The 22,792-nt window shown below is 37.9% G+C and overlaps 1 protein-coding gene across 3 annotated transcripts in view; it reads left to right on the forward strand.

The window, feature by feature from the left end:
- Positions 1-16,240, forward strand: part of GPAM (glycerol-3-phosphate acyltransferase, mitochondrial) — a 69,970-nt gene extending 53,730 nt beyond the window's left edge. For 2 of the 3 annotated variants that reach the window (XM_020988017.1, XM_020988016.2), the window contains exons 14-22: positions 160-278; positions 2,878-2,948; positions 3,639-3,903; positions 4,666-4,808; positions 6,841-6,918; positions 9,940-10,080; positions 11,102-11,291; positions 11,605-11,663; positions 12,584-16,240. In XM_020988017.1, coding sequence (XP_020843676.1) covers positions 160-278; positions 2,878-2,948; positions 3,639-3,903; positions 4,666-4,808; positions 6,841-6,918; positions 9,940-10,080; positions 11,102-11,291; positions 11,605-11,663; positions 12,584-12,628 — 1,111 coding nt within the window. In that variant the 3' untranslated portion in view covers positions 12,629-16,240. Of the gene's footprint in view, positions 1-159; positions 279-2,877; positions 2,949-3,638; positions 3,904-4,665; positions 4,809-6,840; positions 6,919-9,939; positions 10,081-11,101; positions 11,292-11,604; positions 11,668-12,583 lie in introns of all 3 variants that reach the window. The other variant, XM_078151054.1, reaches the window with a different exon arrangement.
- Positions 16,241-22,792: the final 6,552 nt, after the last annotated feature.

A 22,792-nucleotide genomic window follows, 5' to 3' on the forward strand; every position in this document is an offset into this window, starting at 1 on the left:
TTGCGTAACTTTTAAGTAACGAAAGGGGTGATTAAATACTAGGAGCAGATGGCATATACAGTCATGACTGATATAAAAACAAAAAACTTAAAATTTTTTCTTAAAGTTGAGACTCATTAAATATTCATTTTAAAATGTATATTGAAATTTTTTCTTCAGACCTAATGATGATGCTGCCGATGAAGGTAGAGAAGCTACAGTTAATGAATCCAGAAATGTAAATGATGAGTCATTCAGGAGGAAGTTAATAGCAAATCTTGCTGAGCACATTATGTTTAGTAAGTGAAATATCAAAGCATTTGAAACTGAATTATATTTTGTTTTATTTTAAAGCTTAATTGATTTTATTTGGCTTACTTGGAGTCATATGTTTCTGTGTGTGTTTTGGGGACTTTTTTTTTGATGAGTTAGTAATTGTTTTCATGTTCCATCTATAAATTTGCATTATACATACAGATTATCATATACATCTCTTAAAGTAGATTTGCTTTAGATTTCCAACTAACTACATCATGAACTATTTCTGGTTTAGTAAATTCAGTGACTGAGCCTCTTACGTGAATTATAATAAGTGTTAAAAATGCAATATTTTTCTTCTCATTCAGTTTTTCCTGAAAACATCGTACTTGGAATAAAAGTTAAATGAGGTGAACTTTGTGGGCTTAGTCCTACAGACAATTTGTCTCATTTGCAGACTTTACTTGGGCCCTGGAGCTTTTAGGTCTACTTGATGTTAAAGATTTTGTTATAGGAAACATGCTTAAGATGATTACAGGGTCCTGTGCAAGTATTTTGTGCAAACAGACTTCAGAAAATTATGAGACACATAAAAATACAGCCATAAGAAACTCTTCTTTCTCTTTCCACCAACATCACCAGCTGATTGAATTGTCATTCACCAACTGGCTAATCAATTATGGTTCTAATGGATTATTATACCTAATTGAGTGGCCTGATGTTGATTGATGCAGTACCCTTGAAGGATCTCCTGTTTCCACTCCCTTCTGTTTATTTGACACAGCAAATCAAATTCTTTGCTGAGGGCAAAATAGTACAAATTTGAGCTGTACTCTGAGCAGAGGAAGAGCAGAGGACATTACTAAGCCCTCATTTGAGCTTAAACACGTACTTTAGCATGTTATAAGTAATTGGCATGAGGATAGCCTACTGGGTGATGGGCCCATATGGAGCAGTGCCACCAAAATATCCCGTGTGATTACAGCTTTGGCTACGCAATTACTATTCATGTACAAAAAGACAATGATATGTCTATATGGGAAAGCTCTCCTCTTCCTTTAGTTGAGTGACCTGTGTGTTTTTAGTTACAATCTCCCCTGGTTTGGGATGCAAAGTCTAATCTTTCCTCTAGTTTTCTCAGCTACATTGTATTTTTTACTGCTTTTGATGGAGCCTTCAAATTAATATACGTAAAGAAAATGAGGGTGAGTACAAACTTGAGAATTTAAAAATGGACTTCTTAATGATGCCAGTAACATTGCTTCTGTGACTTTTATTATTAATATTAAAGTATAACTATGGTCTGGGAAAGAATGGAAAGGACTTGGTGGTTTAAAAGAAATTTGCAAATAGATATGTTCAAGAAAACAATAAAAAAAATCGGTTACTAGATGTTATAAACTTCTGATCTACCATTGTTTAGTATCGGTGAAGACTGTTAATTTGATCCACTTAACATCTTAAACACCTTCTGGTAATGTCCTTCTTTCCCATTCTTTCATGTTCACTTATCTGTTTGATTTATAATTTGTGTTTTTGAATATTACTCCAAATGTTCTTTTATGAATTACAATAATATGCTGAGAAAAATTTAAACAGCAGGGTATACCTGGAAGAATGGTGAAGACATGGAGGTATAAATGAAGTAGATGAGAGTCTGGAGCAAGTAACATTATATGAAGGATTATCCTCCAGTAAAGCCTTTTCCTATATTGATAATTTTTGGAGGGACAGTATGGTGAATTGGGATCAGAAGACCTAAATTGAAGTCTCAGCTCAGCTAATTTCTAGTGATGACAAAGCTACCTAACCATTTCAAAGAATGTTATCCCCATTTTCAGGTGAGGAAACTGAGGTCTAGAGGTTATCCCATAGGGCTATTAGGAAAATACTTCGTATGCACCTGTGGATTGTTGCCATCCATTTAGTAAGTGCTTACTTTGTACTTCACACTTTTTTAAATGTATAGTAAATCAAAGGAAACATTGGATGGCATCAGGACTCAAGGAACTTATAATCTGAGGAAATACAAGGACATCAATATGCTACAAGTTAGTGTATTGAACCTGTGTGAGAGAAGTACAAAGCTCTGTGGGACTGCTGTCTTGGTGAAACTGTCCTTCCTTTTAGGGATATGTCGGGAAGCAAAAGAGCCAAACCCTTTTGAAGAGAGTCTGTACTGGATCCACCACATAACTGACTCTTCTTTATGTTGAAGAATATTTTATAACTAGGCTCCAGTGTGTACACAGAGCCTATCAGTGATAGACTTATAATAAATTTGCCAGTAGCTCGTTTATCATCCTTAAATATTTTTTATTTAAGGCACAGATGTTTTCTAAGTGAAGAGGTAGCTGGCGGCTCAGTGGGCAGAGCGCTAGGCCTGGAGTTAGGAAGACCTGAGTTAAAATCCAGCTTGAGACACTTCCTAGCTGTGTGTCCCTGGGCAAGTCACTTAACCTCTAATTTCCTGACAGAAGCATCCACTGGACAAGGAAATGGCAGCCACTACAGCATTTTTGCCAAGAGAACTCCACGTACAGCTATGTGGTCACAAAGAGTCGAACACAACTTGGAACAACAACAAATGTTTTCTAAGTTATGTTAGAAAGCTTAAGCCTTTTTTTTTCTTTCTTCTAGCTGCTAACAAGTCATGTGCTGTTATGTCAACACACATAGTGGCCTGTTTACTACTCTATAGACACCGGCAGGTAAGTCTATAATGTTTTATACATCATAAAATATTTGTTAGAGTGTCTAACATATTTAATTAACCTGTTTAATTGAACATCTGCTGTGTATTCAGCCCCATGTTAGGGGCTGTGAAATACGAAAGATAAGAGTAGGACAAGTTCTGGGTCCCCAAGAAGTTCATTCTTGTTGGAGAAGTGCACAGTGTACGTGTGGAACAGAATATAAAATCAGATGCTTTTTGTGTATGATAAATTGCTTAGTACTGAAGAAGCTATATAGAATTCATTGTTAATGTTTGTAGTTGGGAAGCTACTTGAATTTACATTTCTCTCTTCCCAAAGTGAGGAGAACACTGTCCAGATTGCAGATTGTTTTAAATAGTTTTTTCCCTTTGTTCATCTTAAGTATTTTTAACCTGAATTCTGATGACATGTAAATAGCCATTGGTCTTTCCATCTGTGGCCTTGTGGGTGACCTACGCTTTTTATATTTTACTTGCTTTGTGACCTAGCTTTATGGAAATTTGTTGGATTTTTTTTATGTCATTTGATCCTATATCTATGTGTCCTATGGGTGAGGTTTGATTACTCTTTACATAGGGATGACATGACAAAGAAGAAACAAAAAAACCCCTTAAATATTTTTGGCGTCTTGACTTTTCCAGACAGTTACCTTAATTGTGATTAGGCTTTTTTCTATTCCTACAGGGGATTGATCTTTCTACATTGGTAGAAGACTTTTTCATTATGAAGGAGGAAGTGCTGGCTCGGGATTTTGACCTGGGATTCTCAGGAAATTCAGAAGATGTCGTGATGCATGCAATACAGCTTCTGGGAAACTGTGTAACCATCACCAACACCAGCCGAAATGATGAATTCTTCATTACTCCAAGCACAACTATTCCTTCTGTTTTTGAACTTAATTTCTACAGCAATGGGGTGCTACACGTCTTCATCATGGAGGCCATTGTGGGTTGGTAGATCCATGGCACATATTAACTAAGACTAGAGAAGACTAAGTTTTAAGTGCCAAAACAGAGCCTTATGGTTTAAAAAAACCAAACAACATAATTAGATGTTGTCTCATTGTGGTAGAACTGGGCAGAAAAAAAATATCAGAAAAGGAAAAAACTCATATTTATTTACTTAGTCAGCAAGTATTTATTCAACACCTACTGTGTGCATAGTACTGTGATGTGTACTGATTGAAATAGAGAAGGAAACAAGAAACCTGCCCTCTGGGAGCTTTCATTTTTGTTGTGAAGACAGAATGAGATGTACACATAGGAAATGTTTAAATAACAATGTAAAGGCAGAATATGATGAAATGCCTACAAATGTAATACAGATAATATGTGTGACAAAAGTTCAGACGAGGGGAAGCTTATAGGATCAGAGTTGGAAGGGGCTTCTGAGGCCATCCAGCTTAGATCAGTGTAGGCTGAAGTGGTTGGAGAAGGAAAGTTTCATGGAAGAGAGTGGGAGCTGAGCTGCAAAGCTAAGCTAGATGTGCCTGGCCACGGGGAGTGATTCATTTAAAATTCAATAAATATTTCTATGGAGACCATTTTCTTAAATAACATTAGTTTGCAGTTACTGTCTTATTTTAGACACTTAAACATTTGGCCAGTTTAGTCATATTATTAGGGTGAAGGGTTAATCTTGTATTGCTTTTCTAAGTTTCTTTTAGAAAGTTGAAGCTCCTCTTTCTCATTTTTTGTTTTCATTTGTTTAGCGTGCAGCCTTTATGCCATCCTGAATAAAAGGTGCTCTGGGGGTACTGGAGGTGTATCACCCAGCATGATTAGCCAGGAACAGCTTGTCCGCAAGGCTGCTGGCTTATGTTATCTGCTTTCTAATGAAGGCACCATATCACTAGTAAGTGAACATTTAATCATGGTGTTTGTTCCTGTTTATTTCCTTTTCTTGAAAATGTTCTTGAAAAGATTATTGCAATCTTTTTCTTATTTTTTTTTCTCCTATGCTACTAGCTTTTTATTTCCATCTTGACACATGAACAAAATTCATTATATATGTTGGTTTACAACCATCATTGTACACAGCTGTGGAAATAATAGATTTAATTGATAAGACTATCAGTAGAGGCTTTATTATATTTGCCCTCTAATAAAATCTTACCCGAATGCCTTTTTGTGGCCTGGTGTTGGCTGTAGCTTCTTGAAGGCTGTGCCATCAGACCTCAAACTCTGCCAGCAATCTGGAAAGGCTTTGAATATAACCTAATGATAGATCACTTCAGGATCAAATATAAAATCCTCTGTTAACGTAACCTGGCCCATTCACACTTTTCCAAACTTGTTGGACTTTATTCTCCTCCATGAGCTCTTGTGATATGGCTAAACTAGCCTCCTTGTTGTTCCTTGCAATTGACATCCCACGTCACATTATTGTACCTTTCCCTCAGCTCAGCCATCACCCTTCCATGCCTGGACTGCTCTTTCTTCTCTCCTTCCTCTTTTTCTTTCAAGTTCAGCTCAGGTTCTTTTGCAAGAAGCCTTCCCTGGTCCCACTTGTTGCTTAGTGTGTGCTCCTCTTGAGATTTAACTTTGGTCTGCTCTTTATTTTGTACGTACCTATTTACATGTCTTCTCCACTCAAACATAACTTCCTGGAGGACAGTGGCTTTTTTTTTTTTTTACCATTTTTCAATTTTTAATGCTTAGCATAGTGCCTTGCACGTAGTAAATGCTTAATAAATGCTTGTCCATTGATTGTTTGAACAGTATTTTGTAGAAGAACCATTATAGTTAAGTTCGGAGAAGTTCATCACCAGCTCGGCTGAAAAGGCGATACCTTTTTTTGCCATAACAGCTCTCAGATATTGCTGAATTAGAAAGGCGTTTCAGTGTGTGCCAGTGGAAGGAGCAGTATGTGCTCTGAGTTAGAGCACCTCAAAGTGGAAATATGTGCAGGGCACCGTGTATGAATGTGTTTACATATGTTCCTTGTTCTTGATAGACTTGAAATGAATGTTTTACATTCTCCAAACATTGATGATGATACCATAAATTAGGGCTGGAATTAACCATAGAGATGGTCTAGTCTCATTCTAGCATTTTACAAACAAGGAAACTGAAGACCAGAATAACAAAGTTAAACTTTTACCTTCTGATAGAATGTAAGTTGTTTCAAATTGTAGTAATTGCCTCATTTTGTCAGTGTGGTACTAAGTTCTTAGAATGAACACAAATAAATATCTGTTGAATTGTTTTATTTTGGTGGTTTGTAATCGATAAGTATGTTAACTCAAGAGTGAGATATGCCACAATGATCCATTGGTGACCACAGAACATTCTAGACTGTATTTTATCCTCTTGTCCTTTTTCTTATGTAAGATATCATGAGGATATCATTGGAGAATTCCTTGGATACTGGTACCTGATTTTCTGTGTGTAAATTGAGGTATATCAGCAACGGAAGGGAGGTGGAAGGTTATACTCTCTAGGCTGGAGGGGGTTGTCTTCTTTTCCCTTATAGAAGTTTCTGAATGTTTCACTTCCCCATCCGTAAGTGGTATATTAAGGTAATATTTTCTAGGGGAAGGTGTTTCTTAAACAGAAGAAAATGTTGTATATGTTCATTCTAAGCAGCTCTTTAGCCTGATCCATTTGTTTGGGAGAAAATCAATTTAGTAAGGACCCAAGTATACTTGGTGCTGTGGGAGATGCTAACCTGAATAGTTAAACAAGATACCTTCTCTTTTTTCTTTTGGAGCTTACATTCAAAGAGAAGGGGGTGATTTTGAAAAAAAAAAGGCTTGGGAGTAAGTTACAATTTGCTTTGTCTGGTGGTGTTTAAAAAATATGACGATAATGTTTATTAGCTACCTGATAAAACGCTTTGATACAAATGTGCCGAATGTTCACTTCTAAAATATTTTCCTTTTCAGCCTTGTCAGACATTTTACCAGATTTGTCACGAAGCAGTGGGAAGGTTTATTCAGTATGGCGTTCTTGTGGTGGCAGAGGTAAGATGGGTCATTTACCTTTATTTTTGGATCTGACTCCTTGTCCTCTCCACCAGTTACTTTCTACATTATCTCTTTATCAGTAGAGGGAATATCGTAGCCTGGAATAACTTCAGATTGTTAGTACTAGATTCTGCAGTATTGTGGGCACAGTATGAAAGCTACCTTGATGTGATACATGACCTGTAGAACTGTATGTTCTAAGGTAAGATATCATACTGTTTTGTGACATTCCTCTGGCATAAGGAAATCTGTCCTGGGAGGACACAGGTTCCCCTTTTGACTCTTGCTTTGTAAGACTGAGCTCCCAGTGCTCAAGCCCCAACCAGAGATGCAACTATCAGAAGGGAGAGTCCCTATCTGGGGACCTAGTTTATTTCTAAGGAAAGGCCTGTGGGCCAACCAGAGATGTTGAAGAAAACAAACCCATCAATGAATTTGAATGCTGTGAATAGTGTTATAACAACGGCAGCCCAGCTAATGTTCAGTTACAAATAATGAAGAAGAGTCGGGGGGATGGAGGGGAGAAGGGAACCTGATGTACGAGTCAGACATCTACGTATTAACAAGACTAACGCTCAGGTAAGGGTGGTGCTGTGTTGGAGAGCGCAGAGACATAGGTCCATTCAGGTGGTTTATTTAAGTGGCAAGGCTTGGTACCCTGGGAGTGGCATGCTCCAGGGAGGGGAGATGTGCTCCTGAGGAGGAAAGACCTTCTCCTGGGGAGGGGAGAGCTATTCTAGTGGAAGGGAGTTATACTCCAAAATACCCTTCTGAGAGTGGAATACTTAAAACCCTGTTTTAGATGACTGTCTAGACCTGGCTGATTTGCATGTCAAAGTTCAGAGAACATAGGGGATTTTACATGGGTGCAGGGGAGGAAGACAAACTGAGAGCTGACAAGTAGCATTTTTGGACACACAGCTATCTATAGCAGTGGTTTCATGCATAGATTCTATAAGGTACAGCCTCCCTTATGAGGAGTCTGTCATGGTGGTCTTACAACATGTGTGCATATGCAATGCAATCAGTTGGTCTTTCACTAAGTAACCTCTCCTTCCTTAAAGTTTAATCAATTCTTAACTACTTCACAGCAAAATTTTGGTAGCTACTCTCTACTGACCTCAAGGACACCCCTCTTCTTTCCTCAATGTGTTCAAAACTCGACTTGGTCTTTCTCTCATCCCCAACTCCTATCCTCATACTGTGGGACTTCAAAACATGTGTTGGTACTTCCTCAAAGATACTAGCCTCCCAGTTCCTCATCTTAACTCATTTCTTTGTGGCCTACTCCTCCATCTCACCTCAACTGCACACTGAGTTGATATGTGATTTTGCCATCATCCACAGATGCACCATTTCTATGTTCATGAGTTCTGAAATTCCCTTTTCAGATTACAATCTATTGTCGTTTCACCTCTCCTCTCTTTTTTGTCCTCACCATACCTTTCAATCCTTTGACCCCTCAATTCTTTCCCAAGGGTGCAGTGGCTTCCTTCTCTTTCTCCACCTTGACCCCGACCCCTTAATGAACCTTACAGTCTCTCCTTAAGTCCCTTGCTCCTCTCATCTTCTTGCTGCTCTTGCCTGCCAACCCTCAGCCTTGGATTATTCCCATCATCTTTTACTTTCACACCACTCACATGCTGATCAATGAAGCCAGAAAAAAATAATGAAACAATCTTGAGTAGATCTACTACAAATTTATGTTACATAATCTCATCTAGGTCCTCTCTGAGGTAAGGCAATTCTTTGACACCTCATTAATTGACTTATTGTCACATGGCAGTTTTTCTAAACTATGTCCCCTGCCCTCTCAAAACTGAGACTTTTCACTGAGCGCTTCCTCTTTTCACCTCCTCCTCATCTCATGTCACCTAGATGCCTTCTCCAACTATCTCCATCTTTACTTCTATCTCACATGAAGAGGTGGCCCCTTCTCTTTGCCAAGGCAAAGTCCTCTACATGCACAAGAGACCCCATTCAATCCCATATTTTCCAGCAGATTGTCCCCTCTGTTATCCATACTCTCACTTTATTTTTAATCTCTCCCTGTATGCTGGCTGCTTCCTTGCTGCTTACAAACATGTCCATGCCTCCTCCATCTTCAAAAATCCATCACTTAATTCATCCTTGCTAGCTATTGTCCTGTATCAAATTGATCTTCCTAAAGTACAAGTCCCACCATGTCACCTCATTATTCAGTTCTCTTTCATCTCCAGGATCAAACACAAAATTTGGCTTTTAGAGCCCTTCCTTACTTCCCCCCTCCTGCCCTTTCCAGGCTTTTTATACCGTACCCCCCCACATACTCTTTGATTGAGTGACTCTGGCCTCCTTGCTGTTCCTTGCATAAGACAATCCATCTGCTGACTGCATGCATTTTTACTGGCTACACCTTATACCTGGAATTCTCTCCCTCCTCCTCCTCTCTGCCTCCAGGCATCCTTCAAGTCCCAGCTAAAATCTGCAAGAAGCCTTCTAGTGCCTTCCCTCTGTTGATTTTCTCTAGTTTCTCCTGTTTATAGTTTATTTGTACATAGTTGTTTGCTTGTTGTCTGACCTATTAGGCTGGGAGCTCCTTGAGAGCAGGGACTATCTTTTACCTTGCTTTGTATCTCTGTTCCTTAGATGGCATATTGTAGGTGCTTGATAAATACTTGTTGACTTGGTTACTTTTAACTGGTTAATGTTTATTTCAATTGTAGTTCTCCATGATGGAATTGATAGGGGTATTATGGTGAATGTGGGCAAGCAGTTTGGGGGGCAGGATTGATTTCAGCATTATTTTACTTACTTTGGTTAGTTTTTCCTAGGAATTTTAGCTAGGAAGCTGCTCCAAAATAGAGAACCACAGAGAGGTTTGTAGCCTGGACCAGAGAAGGGTTCAGAAGGGACCAACAAACCTGTAGGTATTGGGTAATTTAGTTAGACCTCAAACCTTCAATCTTTTCCTTTTTCTGTATTGTATGTCTATGCTTAGTGATCTTTGTTTGACTGTTGCACTTCTTTCCAATTTAGCAAGATGATCAAGAAGACATTAGCCCTGGTCTCACAGAACAGCCCTGGGACAAGAAACTTCCTGAGCCTTTGTCTTGGAGAAGTGATGAAGAAGATGAGGATAGTGATTTTGGTGAAGAGCAGAGAGATTGCTACCTGAAGGTATTTTTGTGGGAAATTTTGGAGTATGTGGCAGTGTGATGTTGGAGCAATTAAAAATAATGGTTCAGTTTACCAGTGTAAAGGAAATCAGGATTAGAAAAATCAGGAAGATTAGTGTGAGCGTAAAATCTTTTTGTTGATGGAAGGGTGTGTGTGTGTGTGTGTGTGTGTATGTACATGTATGTATATCTATATGTGTCTCTGTGTGTCTGTGTGTGTGATTTTTGCCTAGGTTAGGTGCTGAAGTTTTCCCTTATTCCCCAGGCATAAATGATCTTTTTGTGAATTCCCATAGTACTTTGTATGTCATATGAACTTCCACACCCTGCTTTCTGGTTATTTGTGTCCAGAGAGATCATCAGTTCTTTGAAGGCAAGGACAACATCATCGTCATCTTAATTCCCCTCAGCCTCTAGAACATTGCCCTGTATAGACTTAGTGCTCAAAAAATGGAATCGCAACAAATTTAATTCTTTTCATTAAACAATTCTTAAAGCACTTGCTATGTCCTTGGCATTCTGCTTTGCACTGGTTCCATGACAAAAATGAAATGGCCACCCCCAGAGAGCTTACTACATTCTGTTGAATTCAAACCTGTCCTTGTATCACATTCCTTGTTGCTTGTGAACGTTGCTGATTTCGCATCTCTTCCCCTTACGTGAACCCCAGAAGGACTGGCTCCAGGGGTCAGCGTGGGGAAGTAGTGACGTGGAAGTGTCATGGCTCAGAAATTTGGTTTAGGCTCGATATTGGTTAGTCTCTGCTGGCACTCTTTGGGGACTTGACTCAAAGATATTGTTTCTAGTTATTAATCCTTAGTGTCCTATATCATGGCTGATAATTTCTAGTAAGTATATGTGTGTACAAAAATACCTTTTTAAAAAAGAGTGGTAAATAACATGGTGTGTCTTTTCTAGATTCAGCCTGTTTTTGAGTGGCTCTCTTAGTTATCCAAACAATATTCCTTCAAGATTCAGTTTGCTTTTTTTTAAATGATAACTTTTACTGTTGTATTTTCCAGGTGAGCCAGTCCAAAGAACACCAGCAATTTCTCACCTTCTTGCAAAGGCTCCTTGGGCCTTTGTTAGAGGCCTATAGCTCAGCTGCCATCTTCATTCATAACTTCAGAGGCCCTGTCTCAGAACCAGAGTATCTGCAGAAGTTACACAAATACTTAATAACTAGAACAGAAAGGAATGTTGCTGTTTATGGTATGTCAAGTCATTTTTTTGAGAGGGGGTGAAGTTGGTGATAGAAATGGGGAAAGTAACTTTTATACTTTGATTTGTGAACATGATTTTAGAGTGTTAGAACAACAGATAAGAAGCTTGAATCCCAGAAACAGGGTCATGGATTGGTGAAGAAAGATGACAGTAGTGGCAGAGCTAGGCACAGAGCTCTTATGATCCACGGGCTAGGGCTTTTTCCCTTCCACCATACTGACTTTCTGCTGATAAATGGAAATCTAATGAGGCGATGTTTCTCCTCTTAACCTCAATGCCTTCATTCCTCTTCCACACACAGCTGAGAGTGCTACATATTGTCTTGTGAAGAATGCAGTGAAAATCTTTAAGGATATTGGGGTAGGTATCCATTTCTGATATTGCAGAAATTTACTTTCAGTTTCATTCCACATGTATGTAGTTGTAACTATAACATAAGCTACCCCTGCAGTGCTTGGGGGTGGGAGATAGGGATGGTGTGCATATGTGCTTTTTCAAGGTGAAAAAGACATCTGTGGATGGTAGTGAATGAGGACTATTTTATAGAATATTTTTTGGCCTGTAATCTTGCTCCTTTCAAATGCTCTTTCTCTGTAAGGCATCTTTGTAAATAACAAGTCAGTGTGTCTAGCACCACTCAAAATATCGGCTAAATTAGCAATTACATTTGTTTTTTACATTTACTTTTAAAATATGATTATGGCTATTTCTATTAAGTGAGTATTACCATGTGGCTCCACCTTAGACTTGCTGCCATTCAGTGTTATGTGTAAAATCAGTGAGGGGTAAGGAATGGCAGGCTTGACTGATGATGAGAATTTTTGAATCTGTTGAAGTTTTAAGCCACGATTTTCAAGGCTGTATTCTAAAGGTTATTCACTCACAGTTGAAATCATTCTCTGTTTGCTCAGAATTTTTTGGAATATTTTTTTTTCTGGATCTTTTCTTTGCCTTTCATATTCTGCTTTGTATTATACTTTATACTTGTACATGTAAAATGGAAGCTCCTTGAATACAGGATATGTTATTTTCCATTTTTGTATCCCTAGCACCTAGCACAGCATTTTACTGTAATAGACAGCTAATTAATTTGAATTTAATCAAAGTAATAGACTAGTACAAAACTGTTATTCTTAAAAGCGGGGATGGATTCCCATTTCCTTTACCTTTGGTGTCTTTGTGTTGTTGAAATGGCCAGGCCCCGTAGGGTAGGTGGAAGGTCAGAGTGGAACAGAGATGTAATATGAGAAATTAACATGATCTGTTCCCTTTTCTTTTAGGTTTTCAAGGAGACAAAGAAAAGAGATTATCAGTTTTGGAACTAAGCAACACTTTTCTACCTCAGTGTAACCGGCAGAAACTGCTGGAATATATTTTAAGCTTTGTTGTATTGTAGAAGAATAGTAGCACTTTTGCCTAAAGAGAAAAATACAGGGGGTGGGGAGTGGTGAGGCCAGCACAGTCTCCAGGACTGGCCCAACAGTTTGAGGTGCCATTATGTGGTAGGACCTTATCTGACTGGAACCACTGGAAGACAAGTGCCTTCTTCCCTCCATGGATTTGTGATAATCCTAATTCTGCAGTAAAACCTACAGTTAACACTTGGATATAGCCTCAGTTTGCAAATCATACATTTTAAATAACTACTTTTAAAGTCTGATTACTGTGACTTTTGCAAAAATGTAGTGATAAGCAAAAACCCCAAGCTTGTTTAGCAAACTTAGTGCTTTCAGCAAATCTACCAGGATTTTAATGCTTTTAAAAATAAGTTAAAATCATCCAATTCACTGACTTTTTTACTATCTTTAAAAAAATAGAGTAATATAATTTTTCATATATGCACCTTTTATTTGAAAGCTCTTTAACAGTTGAATGGACTAATGCTAATTGTAGCCTGGGATCAATGTTATTTTCTTTGGGCTCTGATATAGAAGATGTTTTAGAGCTGCATGAAATGAAATAGTAGCTTAGGTCAAGAAATTAAAATCATGATAAATAACATAGCAGGGAATAAACCAAGTAGGCAGAGTTCAAAAGGACCTGGCCAAGTATCTTTCACTTTTGTAAAAAGTGCCATTGAGTTTTTATTGACCATAGTATTCAACTAATCATTCAGCTAGTGTTCAGGACCTCCTGTTTTATATTCCTCTTCCTGAGGTGTGCACTTTTCACAGCATTGTGTCTCTTTACTTCTTTCTGAAGTATGAAGGAAATTGCCGCCTTCTGGATTGTCCAGAATGGACTTATTTCAGTAGCATCTGAGTGCTTCTTGGGAGGCTCCCACCCAGCCGTGGATAGCTTAGCTTGGCTTCTCTTCAGGTGATAAGATCTGAGCCTACAGTGCTATGGCTGGAGGGCTGCTTCCGTGTGGTGGACACATTAGGCTTTGTGAAAAACCCATGCTTCTTCAAAATTACATGCCAAAAACGTATCATGTTAAATGTTATTGAGACCACACAGTGGCAGATAATCATGGAAGGCTGTCTGTTTGTAATAGGCATGTGCCACTTTGTTAGCAGACAGCATAATTGTATGTTAATTGCACTAATGTTGATATTCCCTTAAGGATAATGTGACCTTGAAATGTTTTGTAATGGCTTGCTACTCATTATCTCCACGGTATTATGAAATTAAGAGGTTTTTTTTCCCCAGTGAATGTAGTGTATAGTCTTTTAATCTAATGTAACATTACCAAGACTTGTTAATATTGAGAACGTTGGTTTTAAACTACTATTTAATATTATCTCTTGAAAGATCAGGGATTTTTGGATACATGTTACTAACTGGCATTACACAAAACTCTTCACTTAAAATGCCAAACAGTGATGCTGTAATCTTGTAATCCTTCTTCTTAAAGAGTCAAATTCCAAGTTAAATCACAACTTATTCTTCAATAATGCTTTCTGGAATACTAAGCAAATGGTTATTTTGATAGTAAACTAATCTGAATTGTTTGTACCTCCTTTCTGGTCCTCTTGTATTCCAAACCACTGTTCTAGAGGGGCACGATGATGAAATTCATATTTTAACCTTCGAGTTTATTAACCAGGCTAGCAAGGAATGAACACATTTACATTAGTTAGGACACTACACTTGGAAGAAATACTTAGGGAAGCTTCCTTTTTTTCTTAGTTTTGTTTTATCTTGGGAATCAGATCTTTTATTTTTTTAAAGTTCTGCTTAGGGGATTTGAAAAACCCAGTGAACTCTACCCTTTTTCTAACTACCCAAATTTTAAGTTCAAGACTTTCTCAGTTCTGTTGTAGTTTGCTGGTAAACTGATGTGGGAAGGTCCACGGCACAATCACTCCAGCAGGGATCTGTGTACAGCCTGAGCTTGCTTTGAGGAATAGATAATAACTTCTCTTTTTGTTTCCTGTTGATACATTTAGATTCTACCTGTCCACCCCTCCTTTCCTGCCCTGCTCCCCTCCTGCCCCGTGTCTTTTTTAGAAGTCCAATCAAATGCTTTGGAAAGTGAAGCAAATGATCTTACCACTTAACTAACTCACTGTGAACATAATTATGCATGCTTTTTGTTATTAACAGGTGCTTAGAAAACTTTTTAAGAAAGAAAAATCTCAACCAAAGTTACAGTAATTCAGAGATTCTGACACCCAAGATAGTTTTAGAATAATGCACTATTCAGTGCCTCAGTTACTGGAATACATTTAGTTCATTTGTAGTGAAACTGCAGAAGACAGAGCTCCATCCCACTTGACCAGCCAAAGCATACTCTTTGCTAACGAATATATTTTCTGTGTAATATTTTCTTAAAGCTGGTGGTTTCCATTTAGGGCTAAGCAAACTAGGTGCTTATAAATACTTTATTATGGTTTACTGTACCGCATGCACTTATGTCCTCTGGGGAGAAGACTGTGAATGAAGAACAGACCAAGTAATATGAAACTTCACTCTTCTTAATAACAACATGCTGTGTAATTCAGACTAGCAGAGAAAGAACTACTTTTTTCCCTCTTGAAAACAACAAAAAAACCTCCAACAGAATGAAATTGGTTGAACTAGAACAGAAGGTACTTCAATAGATTTGAGAATGAAGGAGTTGAGATATGTGAGGAGAGTACTGTCTAAATCTAGATTACTATGAATTTAGATTGTGAGCGGTTTGGAAAAGATTTACTCTATATTTTAGACACTAAAAAATCAGTGATAAAAGATGAAATTACACTGAAGCAAAAAGGTAACTTGCATGCATTTTATATGATTGTGTTGCATATAATGAGTGTATATGTGAATGTGTGTATACACTCACACACACACACACACATACACAGAAAAAAATTATATTTCCCCTGGAGTTAATAAGCACAGAAAACTGTTGTGATATTGGCTTGCTAAAGGGAGAAGCCTCAAGGCTGGTTCATCTCAAAGATCTCAGATCTCTACTGAAAGTACAGAGCTGTTGCTCTAATTTGGGGTAAATAGTTATATCCATAATGAGGACCTAGAAGTCAATATTGCCATAGCTGAATTTAGATTGAAGTGAGCGACTGTTTTAGAATTGAGATAGAATGGAACCTGTTCATTGATTTTTGCTGATTCTAGTTTGGAAAAGTTAGAGTGTAAAAATCAGTTTGGTTCTTTTTAGGAACTGGAGACTCAGTATTTTGCATTTTAGTTTAATAGAAACTAATGATTACATTTTGAAAGAGAAATTTGTGACCTTGTTCTAATATCTCAAACTCTGAAATGCGTTGATAGCAATTTTTAAACTACTTGCCTGTTTCTGTATATAAAAACACAAATTAATATTGTAAAAAAATATTGATAGAAAATGTTGTAAAAAAAACAAAACAACTGTGAGTCTGTGAATTAAACCAGTTTGGAAATGTTAGCCAATTTCTATGCCTGTTAAATGTCATGTCAGAAGCACAGAAATTTAGTTTTATTATAATAAATTACAAAATCACAACGTGTTTCATGTCTCTGCACTTTATTTTTGAGAGGTTGAGGGGAGAAGTTATTAACTTAATTCCAAAGTGGGGTAGGATGGGGAGTTAAAGCACATCACTTGGAATCTTTTCATATTTTCCTCTGTTTTATACAAGTCATTAAATTGTTAACATTTTTTTTGAGTGACCTCTGTTTTCATTGGCACTGGGAATTCCCAGTATGTAGGAGCCTTCCACCAATACAGATTGGTAGCATCTCTGTAACTCAGTCTCAGCATGTTGCCTGGTGGCATTGAGAAGTTGTAACTTGCTGGTAGTCAAATAGGTAGTAGTATGCATCAGAAACGACGTGAAATGAGGTTTTCCTGACTCCAAGGCTGGCTCTCTCTCCACTTTGCCATATGCCTTCTCTGTCAGAAACAAATCCTACTTATATTTATAAATGAAACATGCACACCGTAGGGAGTAGCTCTCTAGGCAGTTTCACAGAAGTTTTAGCTTTTGATATGTATGCATGTCTTTTATTTGTGTTAACTTACTCTTGAAGGGGTACCAATGACCTGACCAAATGCAATAGCCTTAGCCCTAGTCCTTATCCTAGAATGCTAAAGTGTCAGAAGATTCAAGATACAATGAGAATTTTCAACTTTGCAGAAGGATTCTTTTGAATGTGTACCTTCCTGTCTTCTTAAGAGCTTATATTTAAACACAATACAAAATTAGGAAGGGTAGGGAGGCTAAAGTGTTAGGAGTCTCTATGGTTACTAACAGTTGTTCAATTTGGCATTGAATGAAAACTTCCCATCAAAATGGAAGGAGATAATATATCCTGTATGGCTTCATTTTTTATGGCATCTTTACTCTCCAAAAACAAAGTCCAATTCTTATAAACATTGACATTGCAGAGGACAGGGAAGAAAGGGGAACATTAGCTTCTATAGCTGCTTCTATGATATTGACCTACATAATGATGCTCTCTGTTCCTTGGACCATCACCGAATGATGATAAATTACAAATAAAACCTCCTTTATGTTGTGATAAACTGTTCATTTCTGAGAGGCCAGGGAAACGGGAAGAGAAGGGTTTGGGGCCCATATAATGCTCATTTTTTTTTGAGCAGGTTTCAGTCATTATAGATGTATGTATATGTGTATATATGTTTAAAAGCATAAAAAAAATTCCATAAGTGATACTGTAGTGGCCTTTACTTAGTCTCCATATTCACTGCTGTCCTCTTCCTGTTCTCTTCTGTACTATTTCATGGTTGTTTGTGCATCAAGGCCAACCTCTGTGAGCCTGTGTGGTTCAGGCTGTTTTGTAGGCCCAAATTTCTTCGGAATTAAAACCAAGTAACCACATATTCTTATGTTGCAAACACAACTGGGTGTCTTCAGTGTCTGAGGTAAAAGACTTCAGACTCCAGGCAAGTTAGCTGGTGGCTGTCAGTACACTTTCTGTGAAGTCAGCAACTTGATTCTTTTCTGGAGTGATGCCCCTTGTCCCAAGGGGACCTGACATCTTTCCCACTGTGGTGCTGTTGACCATGGAGCCCTGTGTTGAGGTGCTAGAGGGTTCCAGTTTATGGAAGAAAACTTGGGTAGGTTAATCAGGGTTGAAAGACCCAACTAGTTTATAATCTGCTTGGCTTTTGTTTTGAGTTCATAGAACTTATCAAGGTCCTGTTTCTTTTTGCCAGTGGGGTCTTATCTGCCCACAATCCCTGGGCTTCCAGCTGGCAATACATTTACGATCACTAAAAAGTTCATCTAGAGAATGCAGTTTTGGACATGGTCGTACCACAAATCAGGCTAGCATTTCCTAATTTTTAGTTTTATATACTGGTTACTGCTAGGTCAAAACTCTTATAATATAGATATAGGAGACCTCACTGTTCAGTATGTTATATAACTTAGGTGAGATTCCTAGGATATAGAGATGGGGAGACCTACTCATTCAGTATGTTATACAACTGCTAAGATAATAGATGGGGAAGACCAAAGGTGAAAACCTTTCTTATTTCCTCTCTCCTATGTGACCTCACAGAGTTATCCCTGATCTCTTAGCACTTTTCTGTTTTCCCTCTTCACGAGGTTCAAATAATTAATCTTAAAAACTAAAATTTCCCCTGAACCCTTTGCTTGTCTTCCTCCATTCTAGTTTCTACCCTCTCTACAGTGTCATTTAAGTCATCAAGTATATATGCTTTATAACCGATATTTTCATGTCCTAGCCACCAATTTCTTTCTTAACCCTATGCTTCGCCAAAACTGTTTTCTTGAAAGCAATCAATGATGTCTTTGCTTTTTCTTTTCAGTGCTCATCCTAGCAATTGTCAGAAGTGAGGGGTGAGGACTAGTCTTAGGTTCAAAGACTCAAATGCAGAGGTACAGAATTAGGGAAGAAATGGATTCTTATAGCTGTACTGGATCTCAACTCTGTTGGCTTCAACTAAGTGGAGAGGAGTATGGCTAACATGCTTCAACTCACACAGCCTTGGGCTGATTCTTTGCATGAGACAAATCATCACTAGCCAAAGTCCTTTGTCCTATACTCTGTCTGTGTCGGTGTCCTGACCTTGACCTGCCCCTCGAACCTCCCCCGACCCCATTTTGGACCCGTTGTTTCTAGAATTGAATCAGAAACTGCCTAACCCCCAGACCTGTGTGGATTTCTGGTTTTGCACTTTGGGAATGCTTGCTAGTTACTCTCTTAAGTTTCTGAAGCTAGTGATCTTTCCATTTTACCACAAACCAAATCTAGAGAGATTGGTTTTTATCTGAAATAACATAATAAGTTGGAAAGTTTGGGCTAGAATTTCTGTCTCCTGATTTTGTGGTCTAGGATATTAAAAAAATTTTTTTTATTGATGCCTTTTGTACTTTGCAAAGTTACAATCATTTCCCTCATCTCATACCCCTCATCGCATCGACTTCCCCATTGTAACAAATACAAACAGTTAAGTAAACAAAATAACAGCATAAGCAATGTTCCCAGTTTCATAGATGCTCACTTTGACCTTGAGGAGTTTCACCATTTGTTCCCCTGGGCCAAAATTAACCCAAATTCAGCTACCTTTTAGAGCTTTTTTTGTTTACATTAGTGTAAATATGTTGTTCTGGTTCTGCTAACTTTGCTTGGCACCAGTTCGTGTAACTCTTCTCATATATCTCTGAATTCTTCTTAAACTATTCTTTAAGGCCCAATGGTAATCTATTATGTTCTTAGAACACAGTTTGTTCAGCCAATCCCCAATTGATGGGCTCCCATTTTGTTTCCAGTGTTTTGCTACTGCAAAAAGTGCTTTAAACATTTCTGTATACTTGGGATCTTTCTGTCTGTCAAAGCCTGGAGCTAGGACATCTTTCTTACCTCATCCAGATACCAGCATAATTCAGTCTGTGAAGGCCATGGCATTCGGGCAGAGAATTTGCCTTATCTTTTGAAATGTGAGTTCAGCCTTCCTTGCCCCTGTGTAGTTGGAAGTGAACTCTTTCCTTAAGTTTCTCAAGGTGCTCACTTTATTTAGACCCTTTCTTTGAACTTACACAAATTAACTATGGTATAACTTTGAACGTATACACCTTTGTTCTCCTTCTGGATTGTTGGCTGCTTTGTACTTGAGCATAGTACAGTACCTGGAATGCAGGTGCTTAATAAATCTTGGTGGGATTGAATATATTTTCATAAAAGCATGCAAATAAAAAAAAATTAAAAAGCATTCACATGATGCTCTTATAAATAAAAGTTCTCAAATAAATGTTCTCAGTAAGGTGTGCAAATGATAGGTTTTGCTATAGTCCCTGCCCAGTCATGGTATTTGCAGAGTTCATTTGATTTAGAAAAGACTCCCAGAACTTGAAAATTGCCAGAAAGATTGCAAAGGTTTCCAGAAAGGTGCAAACAACCCTGTTACCTTGCTTCATCCTACTGCCTCTAATATTTTTTTATGAGCTTTCTGGAAGAGTGAGCAAATGACACCTAAATAAAATGGAGATATTAACTTGGGAGATGTATTGAGCAGATGCAAGTCAGGACACATCCTGGCTCCCTTTGAAGTCTATCAATGTGTTTACTGGGTTGGAAAATATCTATTGGAGCAAAGGGAAGAGATGTGTCTGGAGGCCTTTTCTCCCAGGCAAGACCAGGCCAACTCAGATTGCTGTCCAGCCTGTTTGTGTGACTCCTGTAGGGTATCATTTTATTACCTCCTTTGGAGACCTTGATGAGCCCAATTCTTTTAAAAAATTTCAATAACTGGTTTGTGACTGACTCCTGTTAATGAGATTCTGGTTGGATATGATGCTATGGTTCTCCATCAGAGGCAAGGTTTTTAATGGAAAGTTTGTTTCAGTCCCTAGATGGAAGAAACTACTGAACTTTTACCCAAAATTGGTTTTTGTAAGAGGCTTCTGGCTTCATTAACTTCCCACTGCATAATATCTCTTCCCTAAAGGCAAGATGCAGAATGAATTAATTTTGAAAGTTGGGCTAAGTTAGGCAGCTCAATATAATTCTTGTCAGTGGTCAGAATAAAAAAAAACCCTAATTTTTGTGGCAATAGTTTCATGCATAGGTTGTCTACATAGTTCATTGTTCTGCTTCTATTTTTAAGATCCATTGTGTTAGTCTACGTGGCCTACCTGTTTTTTAATTCTGTTTTCCCAATGATGAAATCTTGTTGGTGATTTGAAATATATTTTCTAGAAACTATGGGGAAATATTGAGGTAGGAAAGAAAATCAGATTTTCCTGCATTGTGAAGGAACTAGGATATACTGAACACAGCAGGGCAGTATGGGTATATCAGTAAAAGCCTTTGAAAATTCCCAGTGAATCTCACTTGGTGAACTGGGGATATTCCTGAAAAGCTACATGTAAATCTGTGTCTTGAAAATGAAAAATAAAATGTCAGGCCTCTAGGAGAGTCACTCATTGCCACATGGCAGTGGATAGAGGAAGTCATTAAGACTTAGGTTTATATTCTACCTCTGATACCTGTCCAACTCCAATAAAAGGTTATTGTGAAGATCAAGTAAGTCAAGAAGTGTGGTTGTGTTTTGAAAAGCGTAAAGCAACTGAGTGAATGGAAAAATGCAACATTATTTTTTCATACGTTACAAAGAAGGTGCTGATCTGCATTGGTAGAGGGAATGTCCTTACTGGGAGTTCTCTATGAAGTTCCCCATACCAGTGAAATTAAAGGTTATGTTCCTATCCCTATCTTAATATTTTTACATTAGATTTTGTTAAGGTTGAGTCCAGTATCTAATACTTAGCTTGTAATTGGCTTAAAGGAGTGACATTACATTAGTGTTTCTGGGAGCAAACACACTGTCCAAGGTAGATTATTGGATCACTTTCTCTATTCCAGCTCTGCTGCTTACTATTTGTGTGACCTTAGGTAACTCCCTTAACCTCTTCTGGTCTCAGTTTACTCATCTGTAAAATGGAATTAGACTAAATCATCTCTGAGTCCCTTCAGTTCTATACCTCTGATCTGTGGTTATCTCAGCTAATTCCCCTCCAGGTATGTGATGTTCTTACTAAGCCAGACTACTTGCTGACCCCTTGCATATATTAAAGCATTTTCTTATTTTTATGCCTTTTTATTATGTCATTCCCTATGCTTAGTACAGCACCTGGCACATTGTAAGCACTTAATAGATATTTATTGATTTGGAATGCACTCCTGATCAATATCTGCCTGTTGGAATTTTTCAAGGTCCAACTCAAATGAGATTTCCTCTCTGATGCCTTCAGAGATCTGCTCCTTCCTGCTTTGGGAATGGCTTTTTCTTCTTCCCATTTCATGTAGCTCTGTTATCGTCTTTATGATTTTACATTCTAAATTGGTGTTATTATATAGGAAACTTAAAGAGGTGTATGTGTGTATGTGTTTATATACATATACATACATATACAGTATCTATATGTATGTATATGTATATAAACATTTACACACATACATACACACATACACATATATATACATATATATACACACACACACACACACACACACACACATACACATTAGATACTGCTTTGCTGTGTATTTAACTATATGGTATTGCATATTAGGGGGGCAGCTAGGTAGCATAGTGGATAGAGGGCTGGGCCTGGAGTCAGGAAGACTCATCTTCCAGAGTTCAAATCTGGCCTCAGACACATACTAGGCTGTGTAACCTTGGGCAAGTCACTTAACCCTATTTGCCTCAGTTTCCTTATCTGTAAAATGAGCTAGAGGGGGAAATGGCAAATCATTCTAGTACTTTTGCCAAGAAAATCCCAAATGGGGTCACAAAGAGTTGGACATGACTGAACAACAATAAATTATATATTAGATTGTTGTGGCCAAAAAAATTAATCTTCAATTGGCCAACCTACCATGTATTCTATTTCAAATTCTAGTTATAGAAGAAGCTAGTGGTATACTACAAAGGATGCTATATTTGGAGAAGAGCAGGATTTTAATCCTGCCTCAGATACTTATGTGATCCTGGGCAAGTCATTTAACCCTTTTTGCCTCAGTTTCCTCATCTGTAAAATGAGCTGGAGAAGGAAATGTCAAACCAT

The sequence above is a fragment of the Phascolarctos cinereus genome, unplaced genomic scaffold, assembly GCF_003287225.1.
Source record: "Phascolarctos cinereus isolate Bilbo 61053 unplaced genomic scaffold, phaCin_HiC Scaffold_3;HRSCAF=262, whole genome shotgun sequence".
Taxonomy (NCBI): Eukaryota; Metazoa; Chordata; class Mammalia; order Diprotodontia; family Phascolarctidae; genus Phascolarctos; species Phascolarctos cinereus.